At 46.7% G+C, this 13,969-nt stretch overlaps 1 protein-coding gene across 5 annotated transcripts in view; it reads left to right on the top strand.

Moving 5' to 3' along the window:
• csrp2 (cysteine and glycine-rich protein 2) overlaps positions 1 to 13,954 on the top strand; it is a 30,468-nt gene extending 16,514 nt beyond the window's left edge. For 4 of the 5 annotated variants that reach the window (XM_052029913.1, XM_052029911.1, XM_052029914.1 and 1 more), the window contains exons 3-6: positions 5,285 to 5,453; positions 6,304 to 6,433; positions 9,919 to 10,012; positions 13,084 to 13,954. In XM_052029913.1, coding sequence (XP_051885873.1) covers positions 5,285 to 5,453; positions 6,304 to 6,433; positions 9,919 to 10,012; positions 13,084 to 13,160 — 470 coding nt within the window. In that variant the 3' untranslated portion in view covers positions 13,161 to 13,954. Of the gene's footprint in view, positions 1 to 5,284; positions 5,454 to 6,303; positions 6,434 to 9,893; positions 10,013 to 13,083 lie in introns of all 5 variants that reach the window. The other variant, XM_052029915.1, reaches the window with a different exon arrangement.
• Positions 13,955 to 13,969: the final 15 nt, after the last annotated feature.

Here is a 13,969-nt window from a genome sequence, read left to right as displayed (position 1 = left end):
CTGTAAGCTCCGACAGCCGTCCACACTATCCACCGCACCACCGATCTTTGTATCATCTGCAAACTTGCTAACCCACCCTTCCACCCCCTCATCCAAGTCATTAATATATATCACAAAAAGTAGAGGTCCGAGAAACGATCCCTGTGGGACACCACTAGTCACAGCCCTCCAATCCGAATGCACTCCCTCCACCACAACCCTCTGCTTTCTACAGGCAAGCCAATTTTGAATCCACACGGCTAAGCCTCACTGGATCCCTTGGCTTCTGACCTTCTGAAGAAGCCTATCATGCGGAACCTTATCAAACGCCTTACTAAAATCCATGTAGACCACATCTACTGCACTACCCTCATCAATCTTCCTGGTCACCTCCTCAAAGAACCCTATCAGGCTTGTGAGGCAAGATCTTCCCTTCACAAAGCCATGCTGGCTGTCCCTAATCAGTCCATGATTCTATAAATGCCCATAGATCCTATCTCTAAGAATCCTTTCCAACAGCTTACCCACCACAGTCGTAAGGCTCACTGGTCTGTAATTCCCTGGACTATCCCTACTACCTTTTTTGAACAAGGGGACAACATTCGCCACAATCCAATCCTCCAGTACCATCCCCGTGGACAACGAGGACTCAAAGGTCCTAGCCAATGGTTCAGCAATCTCCTCCCTCACCTCACAAAGCAGCCTGGGGAATGTTCCATCAGGCCCTGGGGACTTATCTGTCCTAATATTTTCTAGCAGCTCCAATACATCCTCTCTCTTGATATTTACATACTCTAGAACATTACCCTTACCTCAGTATCAAGACCCCTCTCCTTGGTGAACACTGAAGAGAAGTATTCATTGAGAACCTCACCCACTTCCACAGCTTCCAGGCACATCTTCCCACCTTTGTCTTTAATCGGACCTACCTTTACTCTAGCCATCCTTCTGCCCTTCACGTACGAGTAAAAAGCCTTGGGATTCTCCTTAGCACAGGCTGCACGAGGTTCAATGCTCAGTGTTTTAGCAGCTGGTCATCTCGATCTTGCATGTCAGAGTGTAAGGTGTGGAGGGAGTGAAAAGGAGAATTAAGTTTCACAGGCAGAGCCAGAGACCTGGGTTCAATCCCGACCTCTGGTGTTGTCTGTGTGGAATTTGCATGTTCTCCCTGTGACTGCTTATTTGTTTATTCTTGTCACGTGTACTGAGATGCAGTGAAAAACTTCTGTTTGCAGACATCCATCCAGACAGATCGTTCCATACATAATTACATCGAGGCAGTAAAACAAAACAGATTGCAGAATAAAGTGTTACAGTTACAGAGAAAGTGCAGCGCAGGCAGACAATAAGGTGCAACATCCATGACAAGGTAGACTGGGAGATCGGGAGTTCATCTTTCAGTACACGAGAAGTTTGTTCATGAGTCTGATAACAGCAGGATAGAAGCTGTCCCTGAGCCTGGTGGTATGTGCTCTCAAGCTTTAGTATCTTCTGCCCGATGGGAGGGGGGAGAAGAGAGAAAGACTGGGGTGGGAGGGGTCCTTGATTATGTTGGCTGCTTTCTGCAGGCAGTGGGAAGTGTAGAGGTTGTCAATGGAGGGGAGGCTGGTTTACATGATGGACTGGGCTGTGTCCACAACTCTCTGCAATTTCTTGCGGTCTTGGGCATCGCAGGTTTCCCCCGGATGCTCCAGTTTCCTCCCACATCCCAAAGACATGCAGGTTGGTAGGTTAATTGGCCGCTTTAAATTGCCCTTAGTGTGTAGGTGAGGGGTAGAATCTGGGTGAGTTGTGATGGGAATGTGGGGAGAATTTAAAACAAAATAGGATTAATGTCAATGGGTGGTTGATGATCTGCATCAACTCAATGGGCCGAAGGGCCTGTTTCTGTGCTGTATCTCTCTATGACTTGTAAGAATTGTATATAATTTACATGTAATTTGTTTTTCTTGTAAATGCTGCTTATCTGATGCTATGTACCTGTGATGCTGCTGCAAGTAAATTTTTCATTGCACCTGTGCACACATGTACTTCTGCATGTGGCAATAAACTCGACTTTGGCAGTAAGTGTGAAGGGTCGGGTGTAACACGTGGCTAATTCCACACAGTAACGGCAAACATGTGAAATGCGCTGGACCTTTTGAGCACTTGGAGCTCTGTCGCAGCCAATCCAAAGAGTGGAACTTGCCCTTTATTTAATCCCATGTGAAGGGACTGTTTTGCATTGTCTAAATGGTTTATTATTGGGGAGCGATATACTTTGGTAGAAAGAATGAGACACGTTAAATGATGCAGTTGGAAAGGATGTGCCGGAACAGAGACACCTGGGTGTGCATGTGCATGGATCCTAGAAAGTGACCGGGATACTGAGGGAGTGGTGAATGAAGCACTGAGGTGTCCTCGGATGTATTATTGGAATGATGGAATACCAAAGTAGGGAAGATAAGGTATCTTTATTAGTCACATGTACATCGAAACACACAGTGAAATGCATCTTTTGCGTCGAGTGTTCTGGGGGCAGCCTGCAAGTGTCGCCACGCTTCCGGCGCCAATTTAGCACGCCCACAACTTCCTAACCCGTACGTCTTTTGGAATGTGGGAGGAAACCGGAGCACCCGGAGGAAACCCACGCAGACAATGTACAAACTCCTTACAGACAGTGGCCAGAATTGAACCCAGGTCGCTGGCACTGTAAAGCGTTGCACTAACCGCTAAACTACCGTGCCTGCCCTATGTGTTGCACCTGTATAAAACACTGGTTTAGTCATTCACTTATACAATACATTGAGCCCATTGAGTCTATGCTAGCTCCCATCTGTCCCATTCCCCCTCTCCTTATTCCCCTGTACCCAAGAACACTAGAAAATAGGAGCAGGAGTAGGCCACTCGCCCCTCAAGCCTCCCCCACCATTCAATATGATCGTGGCTGATCTATGCTGGCCTCTTCTGTGCCGTTTCTCCAGACCCTTCTGTTACTCAAACAATCAAATATTTATCCATCTCCATTTACTTCTGATGATCCAGCTTCCACCGGCCACCAGGGCAAAGAATTCCAGAGTTCACCATCCTCTAGAAGAAATTTCTGTGTACCTCATCTTGTGGCTTTCTGCACTTGTTCGTGACCCTTCCTCTAGTGAAAACATCCCAACTTCTACCCTGTCAAACCCCCTTAGGATCTTGTATCTTTGAATAAGGTCACCCTTCATTCTTCTAAAGGAATACAGACCCAAACTGTTCAGCCTCTCTTGATAGGACATCCCAGGAGTTACCCTGATGAATCTCCTGTGGACTGTCCCCAGTATTACTTTTTCAGCTAAGAGGACCAAAACTGTGCACAGTACTCCAGGTGAGGCCTCGCCAACATCCTGTAAAATTGCAACACAACCTCCCTCTTCATAAACTCCAACCCCTCTGCAATGAAGGTCATTTTGCCGCCTTAACTACTTGTTAGGCCTGCCTGCTAGCTTTTTGTGATTCATTCACTAAAATACCTGGACACTCTGAACTTCATTCACTTGCAGTCTCTCTCCATTTAGGTGATGATCTGCCTTTTGACTTCTCTTACCAAAGTGCACGACAGAATCAGATTTATTATCATCGACTCGTATGTCTGGAAATTTGTTGTTTTGCGGCAGCAGTACATTGCAAAGACATAAAAATTACTATAAATTACAAGATAAGTAGTGTAAAAAAAGGAATAACAAGGTAGTGTTCATGGGTTCATGGACTGTTCAGAAATCTGATGGTGGAGGGGAAGGAGCTGTTCCAAAATCATTGAGTAGCATAGCGGTTAGTGTAACGCTTTACAGCGCCAGTGACCCGGGTTCAATTCCAGCCACTGTCTGTTATGAGTTTGTATGTTCTCCCCGTGACTGCGTGGGTTTCCTCTGGGTGCTCCGGTTTCCTCCCACATTCCAAAGACGTACGGGCTGGGAAGTTGTGGGCGTGCTGTGTTGGCTCCGGAAGTGTGGCGACACTTGCGGGCTGCCCCCAGAACACTCTACGCAAAAAGACGCATTTCACAGTGTGTTTCGATGTACACGTGACTAATAAAGAGATCTCACCTCATCTCATCTCATCTTATCTCATCTCGTTAAACTCCATTTGTTAGTCTTTTGCCCATTTACTCACAGTATCTGTACCACTAAATGCCCTTCCACTTACTTTTGTATCAACTGCAAATTTGGAAACCTTGCATACGGTTCCTTCCTCCAGGTCATTAATGTTAATAGTGAGCAACTGTGGGCCAAGAACCGACCCCTGCAGTACTCCACCAGTCACCTCCTTCCAGTCTGAAAAGGACCCATTTATTCAAACTCTTTTCGATAAGACAGACAATTTTCAATCCACTCTAACACACTTCCTCCGATATCATGGGCTTTGAATTTCTGCACCAGCCTCTTATGTGGCACCTTGCCAAATGCCTCTTGGAAATCTAAATATATTGCATCTACAGGTTCGCCTCTGTCAACTCTCCCTGTCACATCGTCAAACAATTTGAACAAATTTGTCAAACATGGTTTACCTTTCATAAAGCCATGTTGTCTCAATTTAATTCCATTCAGCTTTCCCAAATGATCAGCTATTTCCTCTTTGATTATTGACTCTCGCACCTTGCCAGTAATAGCTGTTAAACTAACTGGCCTGCAGTTCTCCGCCTTCTGCCTTCCTCCTCCTTTGAACAAGGGAGTCACATTGGCTGCTTTCCAATCTTGTGGTACCCTCCGTGGAGTTTCATGAGTTATGAAAAATTTCAACCCATGAATCCACTACCTCTGCAGCCACTTGCAGTTGGATTGGTCAGTGCAGACATGATGGAACGAAGGGCCTCTTCCTGTGCTCTACTGTTCTGTGTCCTAGAACACTGAACAGTACAGCACAGGAACAGGCCCTTCGGCCCACCATGTCTGTGCTGAACATGATGCCAAATTAAATTAACCCCTTCTGCCTGCACATGATCCATATCCCTCCATACCCTGCACATTCATGTGTCTATCAGCCTCTTGAATGCCACTGTTGTATCTGCCTCCACCACCACCCCTGGCAGCCCGTTCCAGGCACCCACCGCTCTCTGTGTATGTCTAAAAAAAACTTGCCCCACACATCTCCTTTAAACTTTCCCCTTCTCACCGTAAATCCACATCCTCTAGTACTTGACATTCTATGAGGGTAGGTGACTGGAAGCTCGGTCAAAGACAGGAGTATTAAAGAGTGACTTAAAGATTCCCAGAGTTTGGGTGGGACACACCCTGCTGGGACAGTTCTCTCCTCGACCCCCTTCTGAAAGTGTCCGTGATCTCTCCAGCTGTCTGCAGGAAGAACCTTGACAGTACGACTGTGGCGATCCACGGACAGGAGATCTACTGCAAGTCGTGCTACGGGAAGAAGTACGGTCCAAAAGGCTACGGCTATGGCCAGGGGGCTAGCTTCCTCAGTATGGACAGGGGTCAGAGGTTGGGCATCACCGTTCAGCAGTAAGTGTTGGCACTGTTGGATTCGACTGCTCTAAGTAGTTTTTTTAGCATGTATCGTGTTTAATACACCTCAAGTGGCTGCACAAGGAATGGCCGCTTCCTAGCTTATTGGTTCGTCCATCAGGTGAATATGTGTTTTCTCACTGGTTGGTTTTGCCACAGGTTTTGCCATAGGTTTCCTGACTGGACTATTGTTAGCTAAGGAATACCTCTTATCTCAGGTATAAAAGGTGTTGTTTTTTGTTAATCTCTGTCTTGCTCTCTTCTCCCCTACCTCCCCCCCCCCCCCCCCCCCCCCCCAACGCCCCACTGTCCTTAGCTCATCTTTAGTTCCTTTTGTCTCGGCTCATCTCCCAGTAGTAAAGCCAGTGCCATGTGCTCTGTGACTGTTTCTTTGTTTTAAACTTTTCCAACGAAACTTTGTGAAGCACCAAGTTGTTTTCAACTCATTCCTGGACTCCTGAAAGAACCTGCGGATTCAAAAATAACCAGATCTGACAGCACCGAGCAACCCGATCTAACGTAACCGCAAATAATTGTCAAGCCCATCAGCATCTGAAGTGGTAAATTCTTTTGGTGTTGGGGGAGGTGGGGGGGGAACATGTCATTTTCAAACTTCTGATTGGCTGCTCCTGGTGTTTGTGGACGTGGGCATTACTGGCAAGGGCATCACCCTCCCAAGTTTCACTGAGAGGGACAGTGGGCTAGCTACTTAACTTCCTGGACTAGTGTAAAGAGGAGCTAACTGGAGCGGCTTGAGTTCAGTGACTGGACCAAGCCAAGTATTCAGTTGCAAAAGGAAGGAGATTGAGCTTGTGTCGACCTTTCTCTGCTGTTTGTTTAACCCCAGGGCACAGCCTCACCAACCAACAACCAACACCAATACTTCCAAATTTGCCCAGAAGTTTGAGGGCGCGGACAAGTGTTCCCGATGTGGCGATTCAGTTTATGCTGCAGAGAAGATAGTCGGTGCAGGAAAGGTGAGATGTGGGATACTTCACTGACCCAAATTCAGTTAAGTATGTAAAGAAATTCGGTATGTCCCCTTTGACACTCACCAACTTTTATCAATGCACCATAGAAAGCATCCTATCTGGATACATCATGGCTTGGTATGGCAATTGCTTTGCCCGTGACTGCAAGAAACTGCAGAGAGCTGTGGACACAGCTCAGCACATCATGGAAACCAGCCTTCCCTCCATGGACTCTACACATGTCTACACTTCTCGCTGCCTCGGGAAAGCAGCCAACATAATCAAAGATCCCCTCCCACCCCAGACATTCTCTCTTCTCCCCTCTCCCATCAGGCAGAAGATACAGGAGCCTGAGGGCACGTACCACCAGGCTCAAGGACAGCTTCTATCCCACTGTTATAAGACTATTGAACGCTTATACAATGAGGTGGACTCTTGACCTCACAATTTACCTCGTTATGACCTTGCACCTTATTGTCTACCTGCACTGCATTTCCCTGTAGCCGTGACACTTTACTCTGTATTCTGTTATTGTTTTTACCCTGTTTTACCACAGTGCACTCTGTACTACCTCAATGCACTGTGTAATGAATTGATCTGTATGAATGGTATGCAAGACAAGTTTTTCACTGTACCTCGGTACAAGTGGCCAATACCAATATCACTGGCTGACAGCGCGCCTGCTTATCATGATGTAGAAGGAGCCCATTCGGCCCATTGTTCCATGCTGGCTCCCAGCACAGCAATCCCAGTATTCTGTCTCTCCCTATTTCTCAGTAGCCATGCAACCTCACCTATTCTCCCTCAAATGCTCATTAACCCCCCCCCCCCCACCCCAGATTCTCCCCCCACCCACCTACACTAAACATAATTTACAACAGCCACAAACCAGCGCGTCTTGTGGGAGGAATCTGGAGCACCCGGGGGAAACCCACAGGGAGATCGTGCAAACTCCACGTGGACAGTGCCGGAGGTGAGGATCGAACCTGTGTCACTAGAGCTATGGTTCAATAGGTGAGCTCCGGCCTTGACTCTCTGAGTCGGAGAGCCATGGCTTCAAAGCTCCGACATTGAGAATAACTGGAGGAACTCGGAGGGTCAGGCAGCATCTGTGGAGGGAAATGGACCGTCGACGTTCTGGGTCGAGACCCTTCACCTGGACTGAAAGATGGAGGGGAGGGAGCCAGGATAAAAAGGTGAGGGGAAGGGGTGGAGCAAGAGCTGGTAGGTGACGGGTGAATCCAGGTGAGGAGGGAAGAGTGGAGATAGGGACAGAGGCCGGGAGGTGACAACGGGGGCTGCAGATGGTGGGATCTGACAGGAGAGGAAGGTGGAGCATGGAACCAAATAAGGGGGGTGAGGAGGACAGATGGGAACAGTGGGGGGAGGGGACCCAGTGGGAGGGGTGTGTGGGTGATGGGGGGGCTAGGGTGGGTGTAGGAGGAACTGGGTGGATCAGGAGGAATCTCTTGCTCCACCCCTCCCCTCACTTCTTTATACCGGCCATATTCCCTCTATCTTTCAGTCCAGACGAAGGGTCTCGACCTGAAACGTCGACTGTCCATCTCCCTCCACAGATGCTGCCTGATCCACTGAGTTCCTCCAGCAGATTGTGTGTTGCTCCAGAGTCCAGCATCCGCCGTCTCTGGTGTCTCCAGCTGAGGATGGCTGTCTTGGCGGCAGTACTGAGGAACCACTGCCCCTTCTGATGAGACAATAAGCAGAGAGCACGTCTGCTCTCTCAGCTGGACCTGTGGGAGATCTCTCCCTGGTGGCTGGGTAGTGTTTATTCTTGAAATGAAACAGCAAACAATCTGGCCATTTGCTGCTATTAGTGGGAGCTTCCTGTGCACAGTTTGGTTACTGTTTCCTTAAACTTCTAACTTCATTGGCCACAGGTATGAAAGGAATTCTTTTTCTTTTGCTTCTGGATCAAACAGCATTTATAATAATTTGAGGTTTTTGAGCCACTGTGTAGCTTTTTTGGATCAGCAGTGTATCTCAAAGACATCTCCATTAAGTTGGTCTTGGGAGCACGATGTGATGGTGAAATGCATGTTTTGATTTGGGTCACTGCAAACCACAGGCAGATGAGGATTTGATTTGCCACTTATGTGTCGAAGAGCCACATCACCGATGGCCCGTGCAGATTCTGTTTTGAGCAGTCATGTTCTTTGAGGCTGTTGGAAGCTGAGAAGCTTTGCCTCTGGGCCTTGAGCAAGTTCCTTACAGGTGCTTAAGACTTGGGGCATTCATGTCCTGGGGCAGTAATCGCTCACCAGAAACTCGACTGGGGTGTTTTTCCCTGGAGCAAAGGAGGTTGAGGGATGAAATTACAGAGGGTTATTCAAATCATGAGAGGCAGAGATAAGGTGAAAGGTCACAGTGTTTTTCTCAGGGTAGGAGAGTCTAAAACTAGAGGGCATGGGTTTAAGGTGAGAGGGGAAAGATTTAAAAGAGAAACAAAGGACTACAGATGCTGGAATCTAGATGAAAAACACGCTGATGCTGGAGGAACTCAGCAGGCCAGGCAGCATCCGTGGAGAAAAGCAGGTGGTCAACGTTTCGGGTCAGGACCCTTCTTCAGGACTGAAGATGGGAAAAGGGGAAGCCCAATATTGGGCTACCCCTTTTCCTAGCTTCAGATTTAAAAGAGACCTGAGGGGCAACCTCTTCATACAGAGGCTGGTGGGTATATGGAATGAGCCGCCTGAGCAAGTGTTCGAGGCGGGTACAATTACAACACTTTAAAAGACATTTGGACAGTTACATGGATAGGAAAGGTTGAGAGGGATATGGGCCAAATGCAGGCAAATAGAACTAGCTCAGAAAGGCACCTTGGTCAGCATGGACAAGTTGGGCCGAAGGGCCTGTTTCCATGCTATATAACTCTATGGACCAGTCGCATAAATACTGTGGCTACAACAGCAGGTCAGAGGCTGGGTCTCCTGCGGAGAATGATTCACCTCCTGACACCCACCATCCGCTTCCCAAAAGGCAAAGTCGGGATTGTGGTGGAATCCTCCCCACTTGGCTGGAGGAGTGCAGTCCAACGACCCTCGACACCATCCAGCAGCCCATTTTATTGGCACCCCATCAACCTCCCTAAATATTCATTCCCGCCACCGTCAGCACACAGTGGCTGAAGTGTGCATTGTCTACTGCAGTTACTCACTCAGGCTACTCCGACAGCACCTCCCAAACCCGCCACCTCAACCACCCTGGACAAGAGCAGCAGGTGCTGTGTCACACACCATCCTGACTTGGGTCTCAATCCTGAATCTCCCTCCCCAAAGGCAATTCAATATGTCGTCTGTCACCTTCTCGAGGGAAGTTAAGGATGGACAGTAAATGCCGGCCTTATCCACATCCCCTCCCAGGCAGTGAAATCTTCTCAGAGTTAACCATTGCCGTGCCACAGGTCAGGAGGAAGAAAGTGTTTGAACCTGTTTGTTGGATTTTTCAGCCACTGTTTATCTCCCTCCCCTCAGCCATGGCACAGGACCTGTTTCCAATGTGCCAAGTGTGGAAAGAGCCTGGAGTCAACCACTCTGACTGAGAAGGAGGGCGAAATCTACTGCAAAAGTAAGTGTGTTTCTTTTTTTAAAAAAATCCGGCTGATTATCAGTGCTTTTCATGTGTCTGGTGCTTTAGGGATTCAATCTTCGGTAACCATTGCAGATCAGAATTCTGCTCAAGACCCAAGAAAGTAAGTTATCAGGTCCGGGGATTTGTTGTCTTTTAGTCCCATTAATTTATCCAAGAGTTTTTAAACTACTTTTAATTATTCTTAATTTCCTCACTCACATAAGATGTACAGTTTCTGATTTCTTTTTCTCATGTTTGGGAAAACCAATACTTATCACCTGCCGCACTTTCCCTGTAGTTGCTACACTATATTCTGAATTCTGTTTGTCATTTTACTACCTTGGTGTAATTATCTGCCTGGATGGAACGCAAACAAAAGTTCTCCATGGTATGTTGGTACACGTGACAACAATAAACCAACGTTAATGTTAATTCAAAAATGCCCTTGAGATATCGCTATCGTCCCAAACCATTACTTTGAGGACAGATTCCAATATATATTTAATCTTCCAGTCATTTCCTTTTTCTGCCTGAAAGGGACCCACACAATCTTCTCCTTTTTAAGTACTCTATTTTTAAAAATATTTTTTGCTAACTTGTGCTTGTATTTTACTCTTTCCTTCTTTGGCAATTGCATGGTCTTTTGCTTCTTGGGGACCACTGCTTCTAGTAGTCGAATCTCATTAAATTCCCCAGCTAATCCAGTTTTCTAGTGGACATTTCATTACTCAAGAGAATGTCAAATATATACCTTTTTAATGTTTGCCTTTGCTTATACACCATCACATCTTTTTAATCTATTTTATAATCTGTCTAACTTGGTGCACCAACTTTAACTCCAGACCCAAAACTTCTAAAAATGTGAACATGCCGATAGTTATGGACATTCAGCTTGTCTAGTCAAGGGAGAGGCTGGGTAAGTGGAGTTGAGGGACAAGGTCACGTTGCAGCCAGTTGGACACGGCGAGCTCTCTATTAGAGTCATGTTGTCATAGATGGTAGAAACAGGCCCTTCACCCCAGCACATCCATTGCCAACCATCAAGTATCCATCTACACTAAACATATTTATCAGCACTTGGTCCACAGCCTCCTATGCCTTGGTGATTCAAGTGCTCTTCCAGATTCTTATGAGAATCTCTGTCTCCACCATCCCCTCGGGCAGTCCATTCCTGGCAGGGTGTCCTGTATTGAGTTCAATTACACAATTTGGCACAGAGGGATCTGAACATGGAGCAAGTCCTGAGAATGTCTCTTTTGTCTGTGGATGGTGCTTACATTATTTAGTCAAAGCAGTTGCCCTATCTTTCCAATAAGCTGGTGCTGAGCCCTGTGAGACCATCAGAGGATTGGTCCTCGGAGTGGAGATCCTTCATTAGAACGCATCGCTGTAGAGAAACATCTCAAAGGCTAGAGAGAATCTGCAGCTCCTTCCCACTCCCCTTCCAAAACAAGTCAGGTTAGAGAACAGATTTTTCATCCCATATCCTTTCATCCCTTCCCTTCCCACCATCCAGGGTCCCAGTCTTTCCAGGTGAAGCAGCAATTCACTTGCACACCTTTCAATCTAATGTGTTGCATGTGGGCTCACAATGAGCTCTCCCCTACACTGGAGATGACAAATACAGATTGACTCCTGTAAAGTGGTTGTCCAGTGGTTCAGTCTGCAGGAGTGGCCCTGAGATTCCAGTTCCCATCTTACTGTCTGTGGCTCCTGCACTGTTCTAATGCAAGCTTGAGGAACAGCACGTCATATTCCATCTGGGCACGTTGCAGCCTTTTGGACTTGATATTGACATTAACAATTTTGGGTAGTTTGCTTTTTCTATTTGTATTAGAGCTGGCCAGATCTGCTGCACGTCATGAATATTTGTTCAGTTTTTCACTCTCTGAGCCTGAAGACCCACACCTCAAGGTTCAACAACAGCTTCTTCCCCACTGCCGTCAGGTTCTCGAACCCACCTGAAAAACCTTAACACTACCCCGGACTATATATATTTTTTCTTTCTCTCTCAATCTTGCATTAACATCATCGTTTATTTATTTTACATAGATGCAAGTTGTGTATAATTTGTTAGTTTATGTTAACTTGTGTTTGTTCTTGTCTTGTACTGTACTGTGCTGCTGCTGCAATAAACCTAGTTTTCATGGCATTTATACCCTGTGTACATATACCTATGACAATACTGACCTGCTGGGCGTTTCTTGCAGCTCTGACTTACCTGCATTTCACAGCTTTTATCCCTTTTATTTGTTTGCTCTTTCTCCAGCTGCCCTTATTAATCTATCTACCAGATGGCTTCATCAACATATAACCCTGGCCTCACCCGATCAGAGATGAACCGACTTGTTTACTCACCAAGTTCCGATGACGTCTTCAACCTGAAACAGTAACTCTTGTTTCTCCCTCCACAGATGCTGCCTAACCCGCTGAGTGTTTCCAGCAGTTTCTGTTTTTATTTCAGATTTCCAGCATCTGCAGGTTATTTGATTTTCAGATTTTTTTTTCCCCGCAGGAGTTGGGCCTTAAGGGAAGTGGTGGCTGGATGCTAATGTAGATCAGCTATGCTCTAATTGGTGGTTAAAGCAGCACACGGGATACTTGCCTTCACTGGCCGAAGCTAACAAAAGGGAGACCGTGCTGGAACTGCATAAAACATGAGCCACGAGTCCTGATGCAGGGTCTCAACTTGAAGTGTTGACTGTCCCTCTACTTCCACAGATGCTGCCTGACCCACTGAGTTCCTCCTGAAGTTTTTGTTTTGCTCCAGGTCCCAGTATCTGTAGTCTCCTGTGTCTCTGCTAATGATCTATGATTGACATGGCCACCTCAAGGAGCTAGGTGGGCTCGTAGTTTTATTTCCCCCTCCACAGATGTTTCCTCACCTGCTGAGTTTTTTCCACTGTAATCTCTTTCCAATGTCTTTTTATTACTTTGATTTATTTGATTTAATTTGGATGTAGGGGAAGGTCATGCAGGGGAAATGTTTGTTGAACTTAATGTGCCAGATTTAATATCATTCCTGCTGTAACGTTCTGGATTGTTGTGCTTTCCTCTTCTGCTCACAGGTTGTTACGCCAAGAACTTTGGGCCAAAAGGGTTCGGATTTGGTCTGGGGGCCGGGAGCCTCGTCCACACGCAGTGACACTGGGATACAAGCGATTCCCTCTTTCAGGGCTCAAAGTAGGAATTCTTCACCTTCAGCAGCAGGACTGAGAGCTGGCTTTACGCAGCTCTCTCCTTACAAGAGTGAACAATGATAATCACCAAGAAATGTTCCAACATGGAGTTAATTCTCAATGCATCTCTGCCTTTAGCTTACTGGAGTGTCAGAGCAATACAGCATGGATACAGGTCCTTTGGCCCAACCAGTCCATGCTGACCACAGTGTCCACCCAGCTAGTCCCAGTTTCCTGCATTCGGCCCATATCCCTCCAAGCGCTTCTTATAAGGTACTATTGTAACTGCCTCACCCACTTCCTCCGGCAGCTCCTTCTGTATACCCACTGCGTGAAGAAGTTGCCCCTCAGGTTCCTTTTAAATTTTTCCCCTCTCACTCTAAACCTATAGTGTTAGCCTCCCCCAACTCTGGGGAAAAGACTGTTACCGTCCACCTTATCTATGCCTCTCATAATTTTGAACACCTCTATAAGGTTGCCCCTCATTCTCCTACATCCCAAGGACCAAAGACCCAGCCTGGCCAACCTCTCCCTATAACTCAGGCCCTCTAATTCTGGCAACATCCTTGTAAACCTTTTCTGCACTCCTAGTTTTATCACATCTTTCCTATAACAGGGTGACCAAAACTGTAAACAGTACTCCAAGTGCTGCCTCACCGACTACTTGTACAACTAGAACAAATGTATTTGCGTATAACATCCAGCGGCTTGAGAATATCAGTACACTTTGACCTTCTTGATTAAAATTGCATTACTTTTATTGGACATGGATTTC

This window comes from Pristis pectinata, chromosome 15, assembly GCF_009764475.1.
Source record: "Pristis pectinata isolate sPriPec2 chromosome 15, sPriPec2.1.pri, whole genome shotgun sequence".
In the NCBI taxonomy this organism is placed as follows: Eukaryota; Metazoa; Chordata; class Chondrichthyes; order Rhinopristiformes; family Pristidae; genus Pristis; species Pristis pectinata.
The sequence above is the reverse complement of the archived record's forward strand: the minus strand, read 5'-3'. Positions and strand labels throughout refer to the sequence as shown.